This window comes from Chelonia mydas, chromosome 8 (genome assembly GCF_015237465.2).
Source record: "Chelonia mydas isolate rCheMyd1 chromosome 8, rCheMyd1.pri.v2, whole genome shotgun sequence".
NCBI classification, from domain to species: Eukaryota; Metazoa; Chordata; order Testudines; family Cheloniidae; genus Chelonia; species Chelonia mydas.
In genome coordinates this window covers 78,290,693-78,317,616 of record NC_057854.1, presented here as the reverse complement: position 1 = coordinate 78,317,616, position 26,924 = coordinate 78,290,693, and the positions used below count along the sequence as shown (strand labels likewise).

At 38.1% G+C, this 26,924-nt stretch overlaps 1 protein-coding gene across 6 annotated transcripts in view; it reads left to right on the top strand.

Annotated features, from left to right (window-relative positions):
• PRKACB (protein kinase cAMP-activated catalytic subunit beta) overlaps window positions 1-22,256 on the top strand; it is a 112,127-nt gene extending 89,871 nt beyond the window's left edge. For all 6 annotated transcript variants that reach the window (XM_027830914.3, XM_037906680.2, XM_037906683.2 and 3 more), the window contains 6 exons: window positions 571-653; window positions 1,269-1,395; window positions 3,340-3,435; window positions 5,131-5,253; window positions 10,835-10,999; window positions 20,018-22,256. In XM_027830914.3, the coding sequence (XP_027686715.1) occupies window positions 571-653; window positions 1,269-1,395; window positions 3,340-3,435; window positions 5,131-5,253; window positions 10,835-10,999; window positions 20,018-20,143 (720 nt within the window). In that variant the 3' untranslated portion in view covers window positions 20,144-22,256. The remainder of the gene's footprint in view (window positions 1-570; window positions 654-1,268; window positions 1,396-3,339; window positions 3,436-5,130; window positions 5,254-10,834; window positions 11,000-20,017) is intronic.
• Window positions 22,257-26,924: the final 4,668 nt, after the last annotated feature.

Below are 26,924 nucleotides of genomic sequence, written 5' to 3'. Positions count from 1 at the left end.
AGGTGACATGGTCACATGTCCTGTGAGACCCCAAGCCTCCATTCTTCCCGTCCTGACTCACAGGAACGCAGGAAGGCTTACAAGTAAATAGCCATTTACAACCAATTGTCCTAGTCAATGGGAGCCATCAAGATTCTAAACCACCATTAATGGACCACACTTTGCAGAATTACAGTAGGACCTCAGAGTAATACTTCATATTTCTAGTTTTAACACAAGAATGATACATTCATACATATAGGATGAACACACTCAGTAGATTATAAGCTTTGTAATGATACCTTACAAAAAACCTTTTACATAAAGCATATTCCAGTTACATTGTATTGACACTCATTAGCATATTTTCATAGAACATATGGCGTGCAAACGTCACAGTGGTGTCTGTGTCCTCTGTCTGACTTTTCCACGAACTACTATGTTGTTTTGTGTTGAGTATGTGGTTAGAGATTAATCTTTTACTTCTTTAGTAAAAAGTAAAATGTGCTTTACTTGAAAAATTGTTTTCTTTAGAGATTCTAGAATGTTGAATTCTTAACATTTATGTGTATCTTTTTATTTGATGTTTAGGACAATTCTAATTTATACATGATTATGGAATATGTCCCTGGTGGTGAAATGTTCTCACATCTAAGAAGAATTGGAAGATTCAGGTTAGATACTTAATTAGATTATTCCTTCAGAAATAAAAATCTAAAATTTCTAGTTAGTGTATTTTTTTTCTTAAAACTGTAATTATTAAGGAATAGAGATTTAATTACATAATATGGGTACATGCATTTTAATTTTTCCCCTTGTCAGTGAGCTGAAATCATGCAGTGAAAGTCTCCTAATTACATGTATTAGTTTGCAATTAGTTAATGTAGGCTTTCATAATCTGTTCAAGAGAGAATCCTGGGACTAGTGTATAGATTGTTGTTGGCAGTCTTTTTGGTTTCCAAAAGTCAATCCAAAAGACCAAGTGAAATGAAAACATTATCTTGCAACAAAGCAGGAATTAAATAAACAGAAAGATTTATCCTATGGAGCACGTTATCCCCTTGTCTTGCATGTGCAATTTTAAATGTTATAAATCCTTGAGGTTTGAGATTATGGGTATTTGGATACTAAAATCTTGTTGCTTGCCTTTGTTCTTTTTCTATCACATAAATAACCAGGAAACAATTGCTTGATATTTAAATTGTCTACAGCTTTAAGATTGTGGCGTTTTATATTGTAAGTCCTTAAGGCTATAATTAGAGGCATAATAATGTTTTAATTCATTGCAGTGAACCACATGCACGGTTTTATGCAGCTCAGATAGTGCTAACATTTGAGTACCTCCATTCACTAGACCTCATCTACCGAGATCTAAAGCCTGAAAATCTTTTAATTGACCAACAAGGATATATCCAGGTATGATGCTGGTGAACATTTATATATTTGAGAGTTTTGTAGTATGCTGGAGGTTGGGTAGTTCCTAGGAAGTGCATCTATGAATTATGGGCAGTCACAAACCTTGTTGAAGCTGGTAGATGTGACAGTCATCTTCCATTCAGGCTAAATGAGGGAGTGGTTAAATGTCCTTATGTTTAGTAATGGCTGAAACAATAAGAAGCCACTGCCCAAATCTCTGACCATCATGGGAAGGCTGGAGTAGGTGGTGAGCTATGCAGTCTGAAAAGTTTGTCCTTGGGTCTGAATGCAAGTGAAGGGGTGAGTATTGTTTGGTGGAGCTGTTTCTGACAGTGAGCCAGAAACGGATAGGCCAACAGGAAAACAAGCAGAGAGCCAGGAGAGACAATAAGTGAAGCACTGGTGACTTGGCCTTGAGAGAGAACCAAAAGAGGGCTTTCTGGGCAAAGTTCTGATTGGGAAGAGACTTGCAATTGTGAGCAAAGAAACTGTCTCCTGTTTGATTCCTACTTGTTTAAGGAAACAGAACTTTATGCACATTATTTGTAAATACACAGGATGGCATCAGAGAAATAACTCACTATCATCAACTTCTCCTCCTAATGGAAACAACCTGCAAGACCCCATATATTGGCTAACCACTCAGGCTAAAAAGGCGTAAAAACTTAGATTTATGCAAATGTAAATATTTGAATCTCACAGTACAACTGTTGAACTCAAATAGCAAGTTCTTGACGTTTCAGGAAAATTCCCATAAGGCACCTTCCACATACGTCTCAAGATTGTTAACTGTGCATTGCTTCAAACAACATAACTGCAAATAAAAATTCTCTTGATAAGTTTGATTAACAGTGTGACTGAAATTATAAAACAGAAAACCTTAATAGTTTGTCCACTCAGCCTCAAAAGCACAAATAGAAAAGAACAAAGATCAGTGTTTGTGATTTGGCTATTTTCAGTAAAGTCTTCGTAAGAGCCATCTGTCTTTGCAAGAGAGAAGAATATGTATTTGTCTTATACTGAATAAGTGGCTTTTGGATCATCATAAATGATTTTTTGAGCAGTGGCAAGTCAGATAATTTTATTATTATTATTATTATTAGCATTAGCCCTCCACCAAAATAATAATAATAATAACAACAAAGATATATGCCCTATTTATGTGGAAGAAGACTGGAACTTTCACCTACATAAAGAAATACCTTAGTAGTGGAGCTATGGAAACATTCCTCTTCCATTTTGCATCTCTTTGCACCTGAAGGAGTTTGTATTGAATAGTATATAATGTCTGAGAAAGTGTTTCAGAGGGATTAAATCAGAAGTTACTATCATCTGAAAAGACCTCCTTTATGATAGCTTACTTGATTACATAATGTTACATTGATGCTGCCAAAAGGGTACATATAATCCTTATGCAATTTTGCAGTAAAAATCTCCCAGATTTTCAAGGAGTTGCTGATCTCTTGACCAGCTGTTTTTTTTTCTGATCCAGTTGTCGAGTTATTTATGGCATCTACAGAAGTTGTGATCCATTTATCAATAATCACATTTTTCAACATTTTTAGCTATATTTAATAAAAAGACTATATTTATATTTAATAAAAAGTAACAGTAGGAACTAACATTTAATACATCTATAATTCATCTGTAAAATAATAATCCATGGTTAGCTCTCATTGCTTTGCATTTTTTTTGTGCTCTGGGTGGAGTACCTGCCATATCTTTCCTTTTTTTTAGTTTTATCAGTTTTTTCATGAGTTTTTGTCTGAATTAAAGGATCAAAATAACTGGCTAAACAAGATGAAGTCTTATACCATATTGAACAAGTCATAAATGGTGAATTGCTTCTGTGGATGAAGATACTTTTCAGAACATCCTCCTAATTGAAATTTTTTTTTAAACTACATTTAAAAATAATTACAAGTATTTTTCTCTGTGCTCCAGGTCACAGACTTTGGGTTTGCAAAAAGAGTAAAAGGAAGGACTTGGACGTTATGTGGAACACCAGAATACTTGGCTCCTGAAATAATTCTCAGCAAGGTATTTCAATATATATATCTTAAGAATAAGCACGGTCTTGTTGTTCAGGCCTGACATTTGATCCAATTTAGCATTATTTATTTAATAATCGGCATTTGAGGCAGCTGCAGTAGTTAGGCACCTGTGAAAATCAGTCTCTGAATTGCCAGTCCTTAGTAAAGTACACAAAATGCAATCATCTATGTTAATTAGAGATTATTAAAAAATACTCCAAATTATCTCTTAGTACATGCTCTTAATGCAACCTTGCAAAATTCTGTTCTCACATTTGCAAGTAACTTTTTGCGGGGCAGGAAGCAAATTATAATTAGGTGGGTTTTTTTCACTAGCATTTTTCATAAATGTATGCCAGTTTTGCCTGCTCTGGTATATTTTCATGAACTAGTAAAATGAACTAGTAAAAAATTCCAGAAGATAACCAGACCTGCATACTGGATAAACCAACAGGTATTTAGGAATCACCCCACTGAGGGAGTGTTTCAACCTGCAAGCATTATGCATTAAATCTTCTCTTTTTTTAAAAGTCTTTTTAAATATAAATAAAAAAGTCAAATGTGACACTACTCTTTAAGCATAACTGGCTTATCTCACATCATCTCTTTCTTCAAATAATACAACGAGTATCTGAATGGAGAAGGTATTATTATAATTAATACTTGGCTTTTATCCATAGATCTCAAAGTGCTTTACAAAGGAAAGCAAGTATCATTATCCTTGTTTTACCGATGCCCCCTTATTACACAATATCTTATCTATTGTCTGTAAAAGTCAATCGAAACTACTTGTAACCTTCTAAGGTCTTAGTGCAGGGTGATGGTTCTCTTGAAACTGTTGGTAGTGATAATAGTTCTTAGTCGTTGTATCTTAATACACTTAACATGTAAAGCAGCACAGGAAGCTGCATTCCTTCCCCTGTCATTTCAGTATATTGATATCAATTTTTTCAGGGAGGACATTGAAGCTTGAGCTCAGGTCCTGGTAAGATCTCAGAAAAAGAACGTATTTTTAAGTGTACTGTTTGCAAATGTATTTGTAATTTAAGTAATATATTTTTCGGAGTAAACTGCTTTTGTTTTAAAAAAAAAAGTGTTTTTCAGATAAATTTTAAGTACAGGTCAGTTAATAGATGAATCAATAACAGCTAAATAACTAAATATTTTAAAACTGGTTTCTATTAAAAGCTTTGAGAGGTTCCATTTTAACTTAACTAATAAGTTTTAAGATACTAAAATAATATGAAGAATGAAACACAGTATATACATTGCTAGAGGCATGATTGGACTCAGTGAAATGTCTTTAATTCACTCTGAAACTAAGTTTCTTTCAAATAAAGACCTGGGCCCCAATATTTCTTCTTTGTGGGTGGGTTGCTATGTGGGTGCTATCTGTGCTTTCTTCTGGGTGGGTGGGTTGTTGCACCTGTGCAGAGTCCCATTGGTTTCATTGGGGCTCTGCCAAAGCACAGCAATCTGTGCAAGAAGTTTCAAGAACTGAGCCGTGAACTTAATCTCATAGTGCATCATCCATGTGTGTTTTAAGTCTACTACAAACTGGAAGTCATGAGGCAATTAATTTTGAACTATTCTGTTTTAATGTTTTATACTAATACTATATATTTTGTATTTGTAAGTGTAGAGGAACTCTTAAATCTTATTAGCTATGATAAAACAGTAATATTTCCCCTTTATCTCGCAGGGTTACAACAAAGCAGTGGACTGGTGGGCATTAGGAGTGTTAATCTATGAAATGGCCGCTGGATATCCTCCATTCTTTGCAGATCAACCAATTCAAATTTATGAAAAGATAGTTTCTGGAAAGGTATGCAAAAACTGTCTATTTTTAAATTTTTTTTTTGTACCATTGTCTTTGCATAGCTTTTCCTGTAACCTGATTATCTACTGAGTGGATCCACAATTCATTGATTTATTAGAGGTTGAGCGATTTAGATAGAGAATTAGAAAATTCCAGTCCATAACATGTACTTTTGAATCCATGGATATCCTTACTGCAATAATAATTTTTAAAAAGTGCATACATTTTTTTAACTCTCTGAAATATTGCTGTGTTTAAAGTTTAAAAACTCAGATTCTTGCAATCCCACACCCCGAATTTTATGTTTTCGTGTTTAAAAGAAAATGGCGAAGTAATCCAGTAGGTATATGTCACAAATCCACAGGATCAATGCTACACCCCGAGCTTTGAACAGTCTCTAGGAGGCACCTTCAGTGTGCCTACTCCTACACAGAGTAGGCCACGTGGCCTCACTGCCTCCTTTAGACTGAACGTCTGGGGCTCCAGCACTCCTGTTTCACACCATGAAGTCTGCTGAGCAAATCCAACTGAGATAGACTCAGTTGGTCTCTGGTAGAGACTTGTGCATTCTTCAGGGACTAATGAACCTCACCAAGCATTTGCAGCGACACTCAAAGTATTGTCAAAACAATGGGGTTTATTAGTCAATACAGCAATGGGAATCCTTAGGTTAGCACAGAGAAAGGAAGGTTAAAGCATAGCCCATTCCGGTTAGCCTAGAGCTCAGCCAAGTTGTAATGAGCCCCATTGTTCAAGTTCTGTCTCTCTCTCAGGCCTGGTCTGGGCTACAGAGTGAGGTCAACTTAAGGCAGCAATCAGAAATTTGGAAGAGGGTGGCAGTTCCAAGAAGAAAAGGGAGGTTCTGTGTGAGAGAGAAGATATTCCACAAGCAGTGGACCCATAAATGGGAAAGAGACTTCCTTCCTGTGCAAACATTAAAGAGAACTAATTTAAGCTATTCAGTCAGTGGAACCCAGTATTCATGACAAAGACTGCAATGAAATAGTGTTAAAAGGACAGTGGAGATGAGGTGCATTTTCTCCGTTTATGGGGGAATGCCCCAAAATTAATCTTTGGGGAACAGATAGAATTTAAAATAATCAAAATTATGAGGTTTCATATGATTAGGCCAATATGCATCAGTGCAGGAGCTTTTTTTCTCATTCAACTCCATGTGGAGAAACAAAGTAAAAATGAACTATGAGGTAAGAAATTCTTAGCAGTTTTACTTTGCTGATCACTTGCTGACAGGAGTTATCTATGGGGAAGGGAAAGGGGAACAACTGAACAGTTTGTGGGAGGCAGCAACATGTGAGACCGGTAAAAAAGAGAAGAGAAAGAAGAGGATGGCCTATTAGTAGGGCCCTACCAAATTCATGTTCATTTTGGTCAATTTCACAGTCATGGGATTTTAAAAATAGTAAATTTCATGATTTCAGCTTTTTAAATCTGAAATTTCATGGTATTGTAATTGTAGGGGTCCAGACCCAAAAAGGAGTTGGGGGGGGGGGAGGGGTCGCAAGGTTATTGTAGGGGGGTTGTGGTCCTGCTACCATGACTTCTGCGCTGCTGCTGGCGGCAGTGCAGCCTGCAGAGCTGTGCAGCTGGAGAGTGGTGGCTGCTGGGTGGGAGCCCAGCTCTGAAGGCAGAGCTGATGCCAACAGCAGCACTGTAGAAGTAAGGGTGACATGGTATGGTATTGCCACCCTTACTTCTGTGCTGCTGCTGGTGGGGAGCTGCCTTCAGAGCTGGGTGCCTGGCCAACAGCCACCACTCTCTGGTCGCCCAGCGCAGAAGTAAGAGTGGCAATACCATGACCCCCCTAAAATAACCTTACAACACCCCCCTGCAACTCGCTTTTGGGTAGGACCCAATTTGAGAAACAGGGGGAGACCAGATTTCATGGTCTGTGACACGTTTTTCATGACTGTGAATTTGGCCTACTTATTAGGCTGGTAGACATTGCCATGATGTACAGCCATATCACTTCATTCAGTGAGCTCATCAGATCTCCTAACTTAAACAGGTTTAACTGGTTCACCACTTGTACAAAAGATCTTGGGGGAAACCCAGGTGGTGCTGGTGATTCAAATACTGGCATTCCTCCTTCTAAGTCAGTATGGAACCAATGTTGTAGCATGGTGTTACAGAATATTGCTTCTGATGAGTCTGTCTTTTGGATGAAATATAAAATTGAGGACACTTGTGATTACTAAATTTCCTGTGGCTCTTCCTGTAAAAATAGGTTATTAATTTACTTGGTTACATTTTGCCTAAAGTATTGACTTTTAGAATGACCACAAATATCAATAAATCTCTCTTTACTGAAAGATTCTTTAAACTGCCTATTCATTAAAGATTTATCTTCATATTGGGGGAAAAAAAGGTTCATTTTTGCAGTCATTATTGTACCTAAAGTTTCTCTAGTTTTATCATTCAGTATTTTTACTGACTCTGGGAAGGTAGGATGGTCTAGTGGATCGGGCACTGGATTTTGAACTCAAGAGAATTGGGTTCAGTTCTCAGCTCAGCCACAAATTTCCTATGTGACCTTGGGCAAGACATTTAACCTACCCTCTGCCTCAGTTCCCCATCAGTAAAATGGGATTAACGTTTTCGTGCCTTTCAAAGTGTTTTGAGGGTAATATTCATTAGTAATTGTAAGGCACTAGATACTACACTAATGAGAGCCATACACATGCCCAGACAGATAAATAGGAGGAGCATACTTAGCTATCAGAGCTGATGATTTTGCCACATCTCTTCACAGATTAAATAATCCTGCAGACTGCATTTAACTCTTAACTTAATTTATTTAATGACATTTCATATCTACAGAATACCATTGATCAATTGGGCATAGTGAGTGCCAAATTCTGGAAGCATGGATGTGGCAAGAGAGACTTTTTATTTATTTTTTTCCCAATTTCAGATCCTGCATTAGACTTTCTGATGGTGTTTCTTGGATCATTAAGGCCCTGTAAAACTATGCAGCAAAACCTGTATCAGCTAGATCTTCTTTAAACACTATTGAAGCATAGTTCATGCTAACCTGGTTTACCTTGCCAGTGCAGACTGGATATGACTATTTTGTGTTTGAGATGATCTGTTAAATAGTCACAAATTTACTTTGACAAGGCAAACAAACTTTCATATATTTAAACAATGCTCAGAATTGTTCAGCTAAGAGCTTGATTGGCAGTTTATGTGCTATCTATAGCGAGATTACAGTATAGGTAAATTTCTAGATTGAATTCTCACACATGACTGCTGAGTGTGCAATTAGCAACTAATTAGAAACCGGATCCTCCTAATCCGATACATGAGTTCAGTAGCTATGGAATGCTCTTATAGTGGTAATTAACTAAACACAAAACACCATAGGGATTCCCTCTGAGACTTTTTCCACTCATCTTATCCAGAGCACCTTGTCCAGTTCTCAGAGAACACTTTATGCAGTTACCTGGAATCCAAAAAACTTAGTTCAACTCCAGATTTCTTGGGCATCTTTATTTGGCATTCAGAAAAGCTGTGCTGAGTTGATCCTACTCAAGTGAAGGGGCAGGTATAGGGTGTACCACACATCCAAAGTTACACAAAAAACATCTTTCTTTATATACACTTACACATTATACTGCATTTGCTATACATTGCATCATGCTTTATTGGATTGGTTACTTTCCAAGAACCAATCCCTGTGCAGCATGCTCTGTCCCGTGCATTGTCCACACTCGGCCTCCTCTTGAAGACCTCATCTCTACGTTCCTAACTTATTTTGTCCATTGTTCCCTTGTTCATAGTGTGACGGGGCAAGGCCAGATGGCTATAGAAAAGTAGTGGGAGATAGATATATTAGCTCCAGGCTAAACAAGTCCCTGGTACCAGGATAAGTGAAATGGCAGCTGCTCCAGGTCAATTAAGACACCTGGGGCCAATTAAGAACTTTCCAGAAGGCAGGGAGAATGCTAGGTTGATTGGGACACCTGAAGCCAATCAGGAGCTGGCTGAAACTAGTTAAAAGCCTCCCAGCCAGTCAGGTGGGTGTGCATGTCAGGAGCTGTGGGAGGAAGTTGCGCTGTTGGAGAGACTGAGTAGTACACACCATATCAGCCACAAGGAAGGAGGCCCTGAGGTAAGGTGAAGTGGAGATTGAGGAAGTGAGGGCTGCTGTGGGGGAAGTAGCCCAGGGAATTGTACATGTCATGTTTCTAAAAGGTCAGCTACCATCGCTGATGCTATTAGGGTCCTTGGGCTGGAGCCCGGAGTAGAGGGTGGGCCCGGGTTTCTCCCCACCTTTGCCCCCTGATTAATCACTGAGACTGGGAGACAACAGAGACTGTGCAAGGAAGGATAACTTCTCCTCACCTCCCTCGCTGGCTTATGATGAAAATGGCTCAGTAGACTGTGACCCTTGTCTCTAGAGAGAAAAGGGTTATGTGGAGGATCACAGTGAGCCTCTGAGGCTAGTGAAATCTGCCAGGAAATGCGGAACCCACGGAGGAAAGGGCAGAGCTTTGTCACAATAGTAAATGTTTCCCAGGGTATTCTCCCTCTTATCTTAGCTGTCTCAGACATTCTATCTTTTTAGCCTACTGACCTATTTACTTATCTTATTTAGCACAAACATTCTATTATCAGCATAATGATCTGTTTACCTCCCTAATTCTATCCACCAAGAAATGAGCCCTCCCTTCAGGTGTTGACTACTCTTGTCAGTCCAGGCCTCAGCTACAAACAATCATATGCTTTCGGCTTTCGGCTATGCCTTTCTCAGATCTGTAAGGAAAAATAAATCCTGTAAGATTTAAACCAGTTAAAGATAAGCCTTTTATTGTACTAAGGAGTTATAGCTCCAACTGTGCCAATGTGAATTTTAGTAGTTTCATCATTATCTCATGTATTTTGTTTTTATTTTGTAGGAATTTTTAATAAGTATTTATATTTCCCTGTCAGTTTTCACAGATCTTATATATTCAGTCTTCTTTTCTATAATTATGATTTTCCAAATCAGAATTAAAATTGCTGTCCTCATTCTTCAACTTATTTATCTGATTTCACCAGCATAAGTGGGATACAAACCACCATTTGTGTGCATAAGTCAGGCAACTATCCCCTCTTTACTGGCAAAATCAGTTATATTCTCAAAAATGGAGAGGCAAAATCTGATGCTAGCTTAAAATTTGGTTTTAAAAATTATTTGATGAAGGGGGACCCAGAAGTGTTGGAGAGACATCAGTTAGTAAAAACTAAATTAGTTTCTTAGTCCTTACAGAATCACTTCCGTATGCTGAAAATTCAAAATAAAGAAATAAATAATCCAGAGACAGACAAGACCTAGAAAATTTCAGCCCAAGAAGTGAAAATTTGACAGTTATATGCCATTGGAAAAGGCCCTTTGAAATAAAAATACATAAGCAACCTTAACTCCATCTGTGTCTGTGTGCTCCAACTGATACGTATGGTTAGAAGTGTAGAATGACTCCACAGTTTTAATTTATATGAGCATTGTTCTCTTTATTTCACAAAGGGGGAGAAAAAACAAATGTAATCTATATTGTGGTGTTAATTTATGGGTGTGATTTTTTAGGTACGGTTCCCATCACACTTCAGTTCAGACCTGAAGGATCTACTAAGAAATTTACTCCAGGTAGACTTGACCAAACGATATGGAAATCTAAAGAATGGTGTAAATGACATAAAGAACCACAAGTGGTTTGCTACAACAGATTGGATTGCCATTTATCAGAGAAAGGTAAGGCACTTTCTCATCTAATTAATTATAATTATATGTATTTCAGATTTCATTAAGCAAAGTCAAAGTTGGGTGTTTTAAATTGTATTATGAATGGAAAAGTTAGCAAATTTGACACATCCAATTCAAATGTTCTGAGAAAAGCATGATATTCCTTAGGATCCTGAGGAATGCATTAAATTACAAAGGACCGGTATACTTATCCTCAGCACCTCATGCACTTCCCTGCTCCCCTAATGCGTGGTTCACGCTCTACTCTAATTTCTTTCTTGCCCATCTTCAAAATGAGCTATTTCTTGCACCTCTAACCTTCTACTTAATCCTTAACATATAATGGCTACTGAAATTGTCCCTCCCACTAAGAAATCTTTGTTCTTTGCCTAGTTGTTCTCAGAAGCCAGCCTGTTCTTCACCATGGAGATGGTCTGGTCTTAATCCAGGGATTTGTCTCCAGCCTTTGCTATTACACACTCAGCCTCTGCTGTCATACACCTTTCCTCTGCTGTCTTCCTCTGAGAACGGCGGATCTCGTTAATCTTGAACACGCAGAAGATTTCTTTTAAATTATCCAGTATGTTTTTCTAGCACTAGTGCAGTTCCATCAGTGGTAGCAATGTTGGGAGCCCTTCTAGTGGTTGGATGCAGGGCCAGATTTACACTTCACACGTCCCTAGGCACAGCACCTTCAGCATCCCTGTCCCCCCCACCTACAGCTGACCTTCATATTTTCTTTAAAAAATGAAACTTTTAACCCACTTTTCACTTTTAGGTGCCCCTAGAATGCTGGTGCCCCTAGGCATGTGCCTAATTGAAAATCTGGCCCTGGTTGGATGTCACCATTTTTACCACAGTGTTTTCTAGACTAGCTCAGGTTCTGAGCAGTCAGACAATCCTGGCAGCAAGCCTATGCTAGGGCTCCCACTGTTGGAGCTGTAGCAGAATGAGACCTTAAGAAAATTCTCATCATAGATACAACTGCTAAGAAGACTGGCGGAAGGGAAAGATTTGGTTCCTGACAGAGTGAGTGAAGCAGGGTGGGTCTTACTGCAGACCCTGCCTCCCAGCAGCTCCCAGAGTCTGCTCCCCTCTATGACATAGTGCCACTTTTGTAAGTGCCATAGTGCCATCACTAAGCACCTGGAAATTAGCCGGTTCCCAGATGACATACACCTAGGAAATGAACAGTTTCTTAGGTTAAACCAGTATTTTTCTGTTCTTTAAATAGGAAGTAGTAAAATTTTAAAATCTCATTGGTTTTGTTCTGAAAATTTTGAGAGCAGAAATAATTTATTTTAATTGAGACATTTGTCATAAATGAGTTTACAGTCAAGTGACACACTTCGGCGAATATTAGTATCTTATTCAAATGCTAACAGAGGTGTGAAAGTGCTGCTATAATAATAATTTTTAAAATTATTTTAAAGGCCAAACCTAAAATCTAACAATAGTTTATAAACAGTAACTGGTTGTCTGGTTACACAAATTGACAGAACAGTAGTTGTAATCACTGATGTATTAATTACTATAAGACAGGGTACTATTAACACATCTTGCATTCTTTGTGTTAAGTGGAGACATTTTAAGAAAAGATTTAACGTTACAGAACTGTAATTATCTCTTCTCTGTGTTTTTAAATGCCCATTTAGAACACAATTTATATGCAGTGGGGATTCCTCTGTGATGTGCCTCTGTGATTTTTTTTCCTATAATAATAAATTAAATATTTTAATATTTTGCTACATATGCTTAACCTCACTATCCTATTGTTGTCAAAAACTTTTTTTATCAGAAGCTAGAAATATCTAACAGTGAATTAATGACACAACTATTGCTACTTTATATTACCCTTTGTAAAGGATTTGAAATACTAATGAAGAATGGCTTTGAAATTATTAATTATGGGAAATAAATACTATTAGAAGGCTAACACTATAATAATACAGTACAATATTAATATTTCAGGGTGTATTGAAATCTAGAGATCAACTGTTATGTTTGATGCCATCTTTTCACAGTGACTCTTTTCACCAGTGCTTTTTTATAGTAAAGTCACTTGCCTAAACTGGACCTACTCTGCATAATGAAAAAATAGTTCCTTAGCAACTAACATGGTATGAATAATACTGTTGTCAGAGTAACAGCCGTGTTAGTCTGTATTCGCAAAAAGAAAAGGAGGACTTGTGGCACCTTAGAGACTAACCAATTTATTTGAGCATGAGCTTTCGTGAGCTACATCTCACTTCATCGGATGCATACTGTGGAAATCGCAGAAGACATTATATACACAGACACCATGAAACAATACCTCCTCCCACCCCACTCTCCTACCAGCAGCGCTAGCAGCCAGCAGGAGAGTGGGGTGGGAGGAGGTATTGTTTCATGGTGTCTGTGTATATAATGTCTTCTGCGATTTCCACAGTATGCATCCGATGAAGTGAGATGTAGCTCACGAAAGCTCATGCTCAAATAAATTGGTTAGTCTCTAAGGTGCCACAAGTCCTCCTTTTCTTTTTGCTAATACTGTTGTGTTACACTTGTGCATAATGCAGTCAGTTATTTAATATTTCAGATAAGATCAGATCCTCTCTTTCTTTTTATGCATGCATAGGAATTTATTAAAACCGTGCCTGGTAATATGGCTTTAATTAAGGCTGAACAGTATTTCCATTACATATCCCTATTCTCTTGTGAGCTCACCTTCAGAGATTTCCTCTGGTAGGGATCTGAGAATAATATTGTGAAAAGTAACCCTGTATTGCAAGGACAAGTAAACATCTAGGGCTTTTCATTTGAGCTAGCAGGGGTTCCTAATACAAAATTTTTGGTGGCCTTAGACTGCGGCCACCAACTCTTGCTGGTGGCCGCTCTCACACTTTTTTCTAAAATACTTAATTAGCTTTAAGAAAAACAAATAAATATGCACATATACACGTCCAAACCATTGTAATTTATTTATTGCTAGCTAATAAGTCCATTGTAGAAAAGTGATATTAACATACAAATCACTTTTCACAGCAGACTTACTCAGCCTTGGGGACAAATTAAGCTCTGTGGGGGCTAGAGCCTGAAGCTGCGCCACCGTGGCCTAGGGCCTGCCATTGTGCAGCCTGAACCTGGGACTGGAGCCCAAAGCCCCAGGACTGAAGCCCAAAGCCTGAGCCCCTCCGGCTTTGGGAAGGTGGGGAACGCAAGGTGGGGAACGCACCAGCTGCCTGCTCCTCCAGCATTGTGCTCCAGGTGTCTCCAGAAGGGGGCAGGGCCCAACCCTTGCTAGAAGCCCCAGCAGCCATCAGGGAGAGGGAGGGGCTGTTATTCACCACACAGCCCAGGGGGCTGTGGCCACAAGAATTCCAGATGTTCCAGGTGAGATCTCACCAGTGCCTTGTATAACGGTACTAAAACCTCCTTTTTTCTACTGGAAATACCTCGCCTGATGCATCCCAAGACCGCATTAGCTTTTTTCACGGCCTTATCACATTGGCGGCTCATAGTCATCCTATGATCAACCAATACTCCAAAGTCCTTCTCCTCTTCCGTTCCTTCTAATTGATGCATCCCCAGCTTATAACTAAAATTTTTGTTATTAATCCCTAAATGCATAACCTTACACTTCTCACTATTAAATTTCGTCCTGTTACTATTACTCCAGTTTACAAGGTCATCCAAATCTTCCTGTATGATTTCCCGGTCCTTCTCTAAATTGGCAATACCTCCCAGCTTTGTATCATCCCAAATTTTATTAACACACTCTCACTTTTTGTGCCGAGGTCAGTAATAAAAAGATTGGTCCCAAAACTGATTCGTGAGGAACTCCACTGGTAACCTCCCTCCAGCCTGAGAGTTCACCTTTCAGTAGGACCCGCTGTAGTCTCCCTGTTAACCAATTCCTTATCCACCTTTCAATTTTCATATTGATCCCCATCTTTTCCAATTTAACATGATTTTGGTAATTAATAGAGCTTTAAATATTCATGGTAAATAGGCCCAATGGCCTGTGATGGGATGTTAGAATGGGATGGGATCTGAGTTACTACAGAAAATTCTTTCCTGGGTATCTGGCTGGTGAATCTTGCCCATATGCTCAGGGTTTAGCTGATCGCCATATTTGGGGTCGGGAGGGAATTTTCGTCCAGGGCAGATTGGAAGAGGCCCTGGAGGTTTTTCACCTTCCTCTGTAGCATGGGGCACAGGTCACTTGCTGGAGGATTCTCTGTTCCTTGAAGTCTTTAAACCACGATTTGAGGACTTCAATAGCTCAGACATAGGTGAGAGGTTTTTCACGGGAGTGGGGGGTGAGATTCTGTGGCCTGCTTTGTGCAGGAGGTCGGACTAGTTGATCATAATGGTCCCTTCTGACCTTAGTATCTATGAATCTAAGAAAAGCCCCTGGTGGCCACATTTGATAAACGCTGCTTAAAATCCCAGTTTTAGTCTGTTTGGTTGGTTTTTTTGTTAGGGAATAATTTGGGAACAACTGGAGGGAGAATGAGGGTAATGGCAATAGGAACATATGGTTACATAGGTTACGTATGCACTCAGGCTATTGAGCACCCACTTTTTCCTTCCTGCCTTGAGGGCAGGGATGTATGTTTGTATAAAGCCATGTGCAATGAGGCCCTGTTCTTATTTGTGATTTCTAGCTTCACAAATATTAGTGAGTAGTACTGTGGACCAGACATGCGTATGTCTACATCAAAGGTGGCAGTACAGGAAAGGAAGCAGGTTCTGCAGAGCTGCTACTTCCCTCCATCCAAATGCAGATGTGGGGCAGGAAGTTGGAGCTTTCTTATGCTGCACTGGGTATAAGCACAATAGTTTCCTCCTTCCCCAGCATAGCAGGGAGTCACTGTCTCCCTCTCAAGATATTCCAAGTCAGTGCAATAACATGCCACTCCTTGCACTATGCAGATCATAATGTCATGATCTAACACTAAATAGTAGCTGATGTTTTCAGATCACAATCTCTTTAAATATTTGGCAGTCTGTCAGATTCACTGACGAATTTCAGTAGGCAGATTTGTTGTGATCCTCAGAGGTCCCTGTGATTTTGGATCTACAAATAAGATTAACCATTGCAAGGTTTAAAAGCAATAAAAAAATGGCAAAAACACTATTTGGCCACTGGTATGTTGCACAGGTACATTCTGTCTCTAACACATAAAATGTTTGGATGAAACATCACCATACAAAATCATATAAAACAGTATCAAAGTTTACTCTTCTCCTTTAAATATAAGGGTTTCACTATAGGAAAATGGTGATACTAAAACTGTATAGGTATCTTTTGAATTGTATTATTTCACAAACCACTTCAGCTTTACTTTCTTGGTGGTTGTGAGATACCAGAATCCCTTGATGTCAACGAAGAATCCACCATAGTGGTCACCTATGCTGTATTCCCTTTGTATAAAGTTGTGTGGTTTATTTTTGTCCTGCATACCTTCCCTCCACTCTGAAAGCCCTCACATTGCAGTGACAGTCCTTAGGGCCAAAGAAAGTGGTTTCAGCTCCCTTTGGAACTTGTCAGCTTTGTTTTTAACATGGCCATAGGAGGATACCATGTAATATACAAGTGTGCTGCTCTTGCCACTCCACAGGGATCCGATAGAGGCCTTGGCGTTCAAGACTGGTTTACTTGATTCCCACATGGCAGCATGTTGTGCTTTTGCTAGGCCTCTGGGCTGCACTGTAATCATAGAAATGTTGAGCTGGAAGGGACCTCAGGAGGTCAGCTAGCATCCACTCTGAGGCAGAATTAAGGAAACTTAAACTATCCTGACAGCTGTTTGTCTAACCTCTTCTTAAACAAAATAAAATGATGGAGATTCCTCAGCCCGCCCTAAGCAATTTATTCCAGTGCTTAACTACCCTGACAGGAAGTTTTTCCTAATATCCAACCTAAACCATCTCTGCTGCAATTTAAGTCCATTGCTTCTTGTTCAATCTTCAGAGGTTAAAGAGAACAATTTTTTTCCCTCCTTATTGTAACAGCCTTTTATGTACTTGAAAACTGTTATCATGTTCCCCCCTCAGTCTTCTCTTCTCTAGACTAAACAAACACCATTTTTTTCAGGTTTCAGAGTAGCAGCTGTGTTAGTCTGTATCCGCAAAAAGAAAAGGAGGACTTGTGGCACCTTAGAGACTAGCAAATTTATTTGAGCATAAGCTTTCATGAGCTACAGCTCACTTCATCGGATGCATTCAGTGGAAATCAGTCTTCCTTCATAGGTCGTATTTTTTTTACCTTTAATCTTTGTTGCTCTTGTCTGGACTTTCTCCAATTTGTCCGTATCTTTCCTGAAATGTGGCACCTAGAACTTGACACAATACTCCAGTTGAAGCCTAGTCAGCACAGAGTAGAGTGGAAAAATTACTTCTCGTGTCTTACTTACACCACTCCTACTAATACATCCCAGAATGATGTTCGTTTTTTTGTTTGTTTGTTTTTTGTTTGTTATTTTGGCAACAGTGATTATGACTCCCAGATGCTTTTCTGCAGTACTCTTGCCTCGGCAGTCATTTCCCATTTTGTATGTGTTCTTTCCTAAGTGGAGTACTTTGAATTTATCCTTACTGAATTTCATTCTGTTTACTTCAGACCATTTCTCCAGGTTGTCCAAATCATTTTGAATTTTAATCCTATCCTCAAAAGCACTTGGAACCCCTCCCAGCTTGGTTTTGTCCACAAACTTTAGAAGTGTACATGCTATGCCATTCTCGAAATCATTGATGAAAATATTGAACAGAAATGGACCCAGAACTGATCCCTGCAGGACCTCACTCAATATGCCCTTCCAGCTTGACTGTGAATCACTGATAACTACTCTCTGGGAACAGTTTTCCAACCAGTTATGGACCCACTTTATAGTGGCTCCACCTAGGTTGTATTTCCCTAGTTTGTTTAGGAGAAGGTCTTGTGAGACAGTATCAAAAGCCTTACTAAAGTCAAGATATACCACATCTCTTTCTCTTAGACTTGCTTCTCATGAGATCTTACCTACCAACTCCCTGAATTTGCTAAGGTCTGCCTTCTTGAAATCCGTTATCCTTTTTGTGCTGTTTTCCCTCCTACCATTCCTTAGAATCATAAACTCAGTCATTTCATGGTCACTGACCCAAAGTGCCTTCCATTTTCAAATTCTCAACTAGTTCCTCCCTATTTATCAAAATCAAATCTAGAACAGCCTCTCCCCTAGTAGCTTTCTCCACCTTCTGACATAAAAAAATTGTCTCCAATACATTCCAAGAATTTATTGGATAATCTGTGTCCTGCTGTGTTGTTTTCTCAACAGATCTTTGACTAGTTGAAGTCCCCCAGTGCTTAACTATCTTTATAGTTAAATTTTTTTCCTAATACCTAATGTGATTCTCCCTTGTTGCAAATTAAGATGATTACTTTTTGTCATACCCTCAATGGATTGGGAGAACAGTTGATCACTGTCCTCTTTATAACAACCTTTACCTATTTGAAGACTGTTATCATGCCATCCCTCAATCTGTTCCCTAGACCAAACATGCTCAGTTCTTTCAAACTTTCCTCATAAATCATATTTTCTAACCTCAAATATCCATCTTTCTAATATTCATCTTTAATACTCTTTGTTCACAAGAGGCAGTAATATGTCTTTTGGAGCATCTGCAAAAAGTAGCTGATTATTGAACTTACACGGATGAGGTGAATCTGCTCATTATTTTCAATTTTACTCTTAGAATTAACTGTAAGGAAAATTATAGTGGAGTTTCTGACCTCATTTATATTGAATAGTGTGAATAATATCTTTGGAAGGTATAGAAACAACCTTGGGTTTTGTTTTTTTTTAAACAGTGTAGTCTGACCTATCTAACTTGTTAAACCCAACCAATTACTTCATCCAATCACAGGAGTCAGCCTTTTGAGGTATGCTAAAGCTAAACTGCTGTGGGTGTGTCATGGAGATAACATGATTGTTCTCCTCATAGAAGTAACTACAGTGAAGGAGTTCCCTGGATTTTTTTAAAAATCTTTCAGTAGCCATATCATTTTGTCCCAATTCTAGGTCTGGTTGGATGGGCTCTTTCTTCTCATTTAAACAGACTTTTTTCATCTTAGGGAGATCTCTGAGTAATGCGGAACAATTGTCATGAGAGGTCCTGAAAGTTATATTTGAGCAACATGTATGTGAAGCTGCGGGGGAGATAGTCAAAAGATTTGGATTTTCATCCGGTATATATGCTGATGATTCACAATAGCCCCTTCCATTATACTCAGTGCTAGCTCTCTCCTTTCCTAATGCCTGGCTGAGATAGGGGCATGAATGAGAGCAAACTAGTTGATGTTCAATGCAGGCAAGGTGCCAGTAAGTAAGAAGTGTCAGGGAGCTTCAGCTGAAATGATGTGTGCTCCTGTTATTGGGTATTGCCCAGTCTTTTGGAAGGATTTTTTTTTAATCTGGGAGGTTTGGATCCCAAATTGTCCCAGGATTTCTAGGTAGTGCTGCTAGCCAGGAGTCCATTTTCTTCAACCATTGTGATAGATTCTCTTGCATGCAGCCCTCACTGCATTATCTCTACCTTTATCATCTCCAGGAAGCAGGATATTCTCAACAGGAAATTCATTTTCCCCTGTTGTCTGTTGGAATCTGAGTTTTTTGACCTTCCAAGTGCAGCATAAGAAATAGCTGTATTTGCTTAGGCTTTTGTCTGAGATGGTGACTGAGAAGGGTGGTAATCTTTCTCTGGACGAAAGTCATTTTTGTTGGACATTTGTCAGTAAGTGATATGATTTTAAATTTCTGTGCATACATCTAGACACTACTTGATATGTTCATTTTAGAAAGCCCTAAGTAAATGTGATAATGGATGATATTGGGTAAAGTTATTCTGATTAAGCTTTCTCACTTGCCAGTGATAAAGAAGTGCTGGTGGACGATGAAGGGGGGGGGGTTTATGCTTGTTACCATATCAGTAAATCTTAAAGGTAGACTTTTACTTGTCTGCTCTTTTAACTGACATCTTACGTGATTTTTCTGTCAAATATAGGTAGAAGCTCCTTTTATACCAAAGTGCAGAGGACCTGGAGATACCAGCAACTTTGATGACTATGAAGAAGAAGATATTCGTGTGTCTCTAACAGAGAAATGTGCAAAAGAATTTGCTGATTTTTAGTATGTGTAAGAGGACAAGATGACATCAGGACTTACATTGGGATCTTTGCACTCTATTAACTGATGAGGTGAAGCTGAGACAGTCATATGTCAAAACAGTTACCTAGTTACTTCATTCCACAAAGCTGACTGAGGTCTTTATTGCCATCTTCCATGTGTGCAGTTTGCACCAACCCTTATAACTAGGCACAATTAAGCAAGCACTGTTTTGCTGTATCACAGAATACTAGACCACTTTCCTACTTATCTTTGGTTTCTGTCATTTCATTTGTTTCTGTGTAATGTTCAGTTCCCCCTTTTAAAATGAAGTAGTTTTACCCAAGAATGCTCCATTTTATTTTGAATAATGTATTTGTGCGAGTGAAATGGAAGGTGTTGCGGCTACTGTGATTTAGACTGAAGTGAAAGATAAGTGTTGCTTCTAGTCTGTGCCAGCCAATACTTCTTGTCTGTCTTGTATCTGAGACTACAGTTGATTATATATATATATATATTTTTGGTAGCTCAGACTAAATCTAGCCAACATTTTTAGCATTTTTGAAGGTAGTATTTATCGCCACATAAGTCTATGCTAAATTAACTTAAAAACATTACTTCCTGGAGCCTGACCAAAATTAACATAAATTGGACAGTTTAAGAAGGGGACAGTAGCTAGACCCCGTGCCTTGGTTTTCTACATACCTGCAGTTCTCTTCACTGCCTCCTTCCTTTGTATTTCTCACCTGGGCAGTAGGTAAATATGCCATAACCTGACTGTGCCATGGGAAACACGCAATCTCACTGAGTAGGAACAGCTGTACCGGATCTGAACTTCAGACCATATTTAACCAAGTAAATTACCAGCATTTCAGTCGGTAGGTATTAAATGGGTTTTTAACACCATAAACCCTAAACTCTTAAAAGAAGTTTTGGTCAGTATTGTAACAGAATATGACTAACTAAAAAAAGTCAATGTTGTGTCTCCGAAAGTATTCCTTGTTTAATACCCTTTTTTAACTTAAGGCGTTGGTTTGAAAAACAAAATAAAAAAGTGCTCTGTCATTAGCTATGAGGAAACAAGTGGGTTTAGCAAATGCGAAGTAATATGAATGCATTGCTAGATGAATATGGTGTTGTTGTTTTTTGTTAGCTGTTAAAATAAAAGAGGTTATCGCCAAGTTTTTATTCTGGTATACTATATTAGTAAACTGGGGATGGAGAACTGCTATGATCATTTGATTTTTAATTACAGTGCTTCATTCATGTGTAAAAGAGACATAGTTTAAAAACTGCCACAGTTGTTTTCTTAGTTACGTTGTGTCTTCATTTCTAATCTAGTTCCTTTCAATGAAACAGAATGTATGATCACACAGATGTAAGAATTTGGGCTTGTATACTCTCACCAACTGACTTAAGATACTGCTGCCATGTACTAGCTTTTGGCACTTTTACACATTTATTTCAGTGTTTATTAATAATCAGTGGCTCAGCACATTATTTTTTGCTTTTAAACTTATCCATACTATTTTTATTTGTGCACTTGATTCTGGATATCTCAGTGACCTGTCTTTAAAACAGCACATCTAAACAGTTTAAAATAAACTAGGCTCATATTTTATGATCAATTTACATGCATACAAGAATGACTCGTTTTTATTAAAACTGATCTATATTGATACATAGCTATTGTATTTGTTTAAATGTCAGTGCAGATGAACCATTGACATTACATCCTTTTCATCTGTATGACACTCCTTTAAGAAAAGCCTTTGTAGACATTTTACAAACCAGTATGAGCTGTAACATCTAACATTCTGTATGTCTTAGGTTGTCAAGCATTTTTGCACAACGTCATTAGGAGGTTGACACTGATTGCAGCCTTTGTCCACCCATATTTACATACGTACAAGAAAAGTATAAAATACTTTGCTGTAGCAAATTTTATGTAATAAAAATATATCATCACATTAATAAATTAAAGAAAAACTCTTTGTATAAAAAAATGTTAAAATCTTTTGTATTTCATTTAGACTGAGGACATGCTGTTGTATGCTAGCTGTATGCGATAAATTCTACAGTAACTTTGTTGTCGTTTATGAACTTTAAAAGATTTTAATAAATGCTGGAGATCACAATTTGATTGTTTATTATTTTAATTTTCAGTCATTTATAATCTAATATGGTTACGAGATTTTCTATTCTGTAAAATAAAGTGATCATTCACCCTGGGTGTACAGTAAAACAGACGAGTCTAGGGCATTGATTCTAACATTTCTATTTGATATCCAGATTAAACTCTAGATGGGCATAAATTGAAGCGGCCTCTTAATAATTTCCATGATGATATAATATTTCTTAATTGTATCAACAAGCAGTTAACTATGGGAAGTAAAATAAATTTCCAACACGGCATAATAGACTTCAGTAAGGAAATGAGATTTTATTTGGGGCAAGAGAAGGAGCATAGTTTCCATGGCATTAGTGAGTACATTTGACAATGTGAATATTATACAATCCTCTCATTTAAACACAGTCATAAAAATATAACCACAAGAATGTCATGATACTTGTGTTTAATTTCAAAAATCCTTTTTACCATGTGAAAAATTGTATATCTAAAAATAAAGGCTTGTTAATTTTACACAATTGAGGAATTAAGTGTTGAACTATATAGTATATTTTAACTGTACTCTAGTTATATGCAATTTCATTTCCAACATAAAGGATTGTATCTCATTAAGTAAATCGCTTCTTTATTCTCTTGTCAGTGGCATTAAAACCCTTATTTTTAAATCCCTAGTGTTGAAAATATTTTACTTTTTTTTTGCAAATAATTAGATGTTTAAGTATTGCAATAGTGTGAAATATAGTAAAAATTTACTAGAATGTTGTATATTAATTAATTGTTTAATTAATTGTACCACGTTACATACATGGTTTCTTAAAATTGAATTTACTAATAACCGGGAAAGAGTCTGAGTAATGTACTGAACATACTAGGTTGGGCCTATTAAATTCCACGCTAAAGTTGGGTGTTTTGAAGAGGATGGTACTGGCTGAAGGCACTGCCAGAAGGCAATGAGAGTTGGATTTTTTTTAAAACAAAGAGAGAGCAAGCTGGTCATCAAATGCAAATAATTTTCCATATTTATCATCTCACATTTATTCCTTATTTCTTTTTATTTAAAATAATTCTCTTATGAAATAATCTCTGCGGATTCTTGTTGTACAGACTGTGTGCCTTATAAGCCATGAAACTATTGATAAAAGTAAAAACTGTTATGGGAGCTGGCTATCATTTATCCTCAGGGCATTCTGCAGTTCATGTTTTAAAAGGCACTGCTGTCTGTCTGTACCTCGGCTTCTCTTTTCACATTGTTGTGGTCACAGAACTTGAAAAAGTTTATTTTATGCTGCTATAGGCCTATTGACTTTGGTTTTGTGTTTTAGTTTCCTAGTATAAACACCATATTACAGTTTAAAGATTTTTATTTGTGCTTTCTTAGACAAATTTGTTGCAGTCTTCTAGATCACATGTGTCTTATGCTTCTTCTGCACTGCATTGAATGAACACAGCCGGTCAAGCAGCAGATAAGATGATGTCATCCTAATCTGGAAATGACTCCTATAATTTTTCACCATTTAGGAAGGGACTGTTTGCCATCAAACTTGGGACAGTCACTTTTTACTGCTGGGTTCCAAAGATTATAGAATGAGGCTATGCTTTTCAGTTGCCAAACTGAATTCCCCTTTCTTATCTCTTATTAAGGAAAATCTTCTTCCATAAGAAACTGCTAAAGGGTTTACAGATAGGATATATAGAGCTGGTCTGGCAGGGATAATACAGAAGTTCCCTTACTTGGACAGCTGGCTCAGTTGGGTCAAGGTGTGATCTAGTTTCTCAAGATAACTTTCCTCTCTAGCTTTTTGAGGTTGAGGGTGAATGAGTAAAAATCTGTGTTGAATCTGAGAGCTACTGTGCTAACATTTACAGGGGTTTCTGCAGATTCCAGAAGGGCTTGTCTGCTTCAAAGAAATTTCTAGATCTATAAAGGGCAATCATCCTTGCATCATCGGGACTCTGCACTCCAATCAAATTCTGCGTAAGGGTGCTAGACCTGATGGCTACTTACACTTTCCTGTGAAGTCATGCAAATGATAACATGAATCTATTTCAGTGTTCGTACAATTCCCTTTTAAACATTGGTGACTCACAGTCTGGACACGGTTCTATGATCTGAGGAGGTCAAGACATCACTCCTGAGGTGGACCAGTACAAAACCCTTTCTTTTTGGATTGTAGAGGTAACATGTTTATGGTACTCATTTGAGTCAGCTTGTGAACCATGAAATGTGTAAGCAGAAAGAGACTCAGTTACTTCCACACTCAGTTACTTCTACACACATGCAGCCTGTTAGAGATTTTGGTTGTAAGGTTTGTCCTAAAAGCATTCCTCCTTGTAGTCAGAGGCAAGATGGTGCAGATTGCCCCTGTGTTATCTGTGAAAATCTAGTATGTGATTTGCCAAGTTTGGCCTCTATCTCCCCTGTTGTATCAACAAGTAGCCTGACTGAGAGTGGTGCATCAGAACAATGACTCCTTTGGTTTTGCGTGTGGCAGAAGTGAAGAACACTTGACCCAATAGTACAAGGTGAGTCGGTGCAGACCAACTAGAATGGTTTCTCAAGGACAATGACATCTTCAGTCTTTGTCAAATGGAAACATCCAGCTGTTGTTCTGTTTGCAAAAAATCTAAACACACAAGTCCTGAAGTCTATTCATGAGTACGCTGGAGTCCAAACTCCGTCACAGATGCTTTTCTTCTTCACTGGGAGATACAGTTATAGTTATGTCTCCATTTCCTTTGCTTCCAAGGTCCTGTAGAAGATTTGACAAGGCACAGCTTGAGATACATTTGGGCGACCAAAGGGAAGCTGAACATTCAACTCAGTAGTGTTTGTGTGTCTAATGTGATAGCTTTTGAAGACCACATCTGATCAATTCCAAAATTTCAGGGAACATTTTAGGCATCACTGGGAAGAACCCTAATGATTTTGGTGACAGTCAGAAAACCAGAACACCAGAAATGCCTGATTTCCACACAGTGCCATTTGACGCTGCAGGCAGAGGAGCATTCTGACATCACAAGGTCTGCTGAGAAGGTGGTCTACTGGGAAGAGATGGGATCCAGCTGACCAAGAAGGGGAAGAGTATCTTTGTGTACAAACTCACCAACCTAGTGAGGAGGGCTTTAAGCTGTGTTCAAAGGGGGCATATGACAAAAGCCCACAAGTAGGTATTTTTTAAAAAGGTTACCTTAACAGAGGGCTAGATGTTGGGAGGACGGGGCATGGAAAATTACAATGGGCCATAGGAGCAACAAGAGGGAAATCAGGGGGGGAATCTCTGTTCATAGAGATGTCTATACGCCAATGCAACAAGTATGGGGAATAAACAGGAAGAACTTGAAGTATTAGTACATAAGCTAAATTATAACTTAATTGGTAACACAGAGATTTGGTGGGACAAATCTTGTTACTGAAATATTGATATAACCAGGAATAACTTGTTCAGGGAAGGACAGGAAACGGGTAGGGGGAAAGGAAGGAGGTGTTGCATTATACACCAAGAATATATGCACTTGTTCTGAGGTCCAGAAGGAGAGGAAGAGAAGTTGAAAGTCTCTGAGAAAGGATAAAGGGGCAGCGGTGAGGGGAAGAGACTGTAATGCTGCCAGTAATATTGACTATATCCTTATTTGAAGTATTCTCAACTTCTCACGTTGATTTATTTTTTTTAATTCTCTAGGCTTCCTTTCACCCAAATCTAAAATGTGTTTGTGAAATTGACAAGCTATCTTTATTTTATGTTCATCTTTGCCGCTGCTAACAGTTTTGAGATTTTTAACTCTGTCAGCTTTGTATTCCACTGATATAGCTAGATTGGCTTCAGCCCCTCGTAGCACAGGGCTGCCATATAGTTATTAACTACTAGCGTTGGTTGGAAAATAGGATTTCTCCACAGAAAACTTTGACTTTTCTTTTTAAAAAAGAGGAAGTGAGAAAAGAAAACTGCCAACGGCCAATATTTTTGGAAACTGCTGAAACTGGAAATCTTTTGGCCCCACACTGTTGGGGGTTGGTTTTTTTTGTCCAATTTTCAGCTAAAAAAATATTGGTTTTCCAGTGGGAAAAAATCAAACCTTTTTGAGGAAAGCAGAAACTTTCAGTGCACGTTTTCATTTTGTCAAAAATCCAATTTTTCATTTAAAAAAATTTAGTAAATTTTGACCAGTCCTATTACTGACCTCTAACTGTTGTTTCTCAACTATGTCATTTACTGCACTTTTATTGGATGAAGAGTTCTTATTTCTTTAATAGCTCTACAGTTATTTCAGAACCATACAGTGCAGATGACAGAGGATATTGTTAGCCAATTGGGGAACAGGGATTTGCATATTCACTGTCTGGTTATTTCTCAGGTTTATGGTGATTTGTGCAATTAAGACACAATTTGTTTCTCTGTGCTCTTCTCATAATTGGTCTGCTAATAATAATTAATAAATAAATCTGATTTTCCCACTTTAATAAATGGCAAGGGAATTCTTAGCAGTGAATTGATTCATGTCTTTTTATTACTCCAACTATTTTATACAGGAAAAACATGGTTGTTGCAACCTCCAGGCCCTGGCAAATGTAATATTATACAGTAAATGGGGCATACTATGGAAATTAAGTTCCAAAATACTTTAGCATACAATCAAAACAAAAACCATACTTCTATTTCTGCTTAGCTTCTTTGTA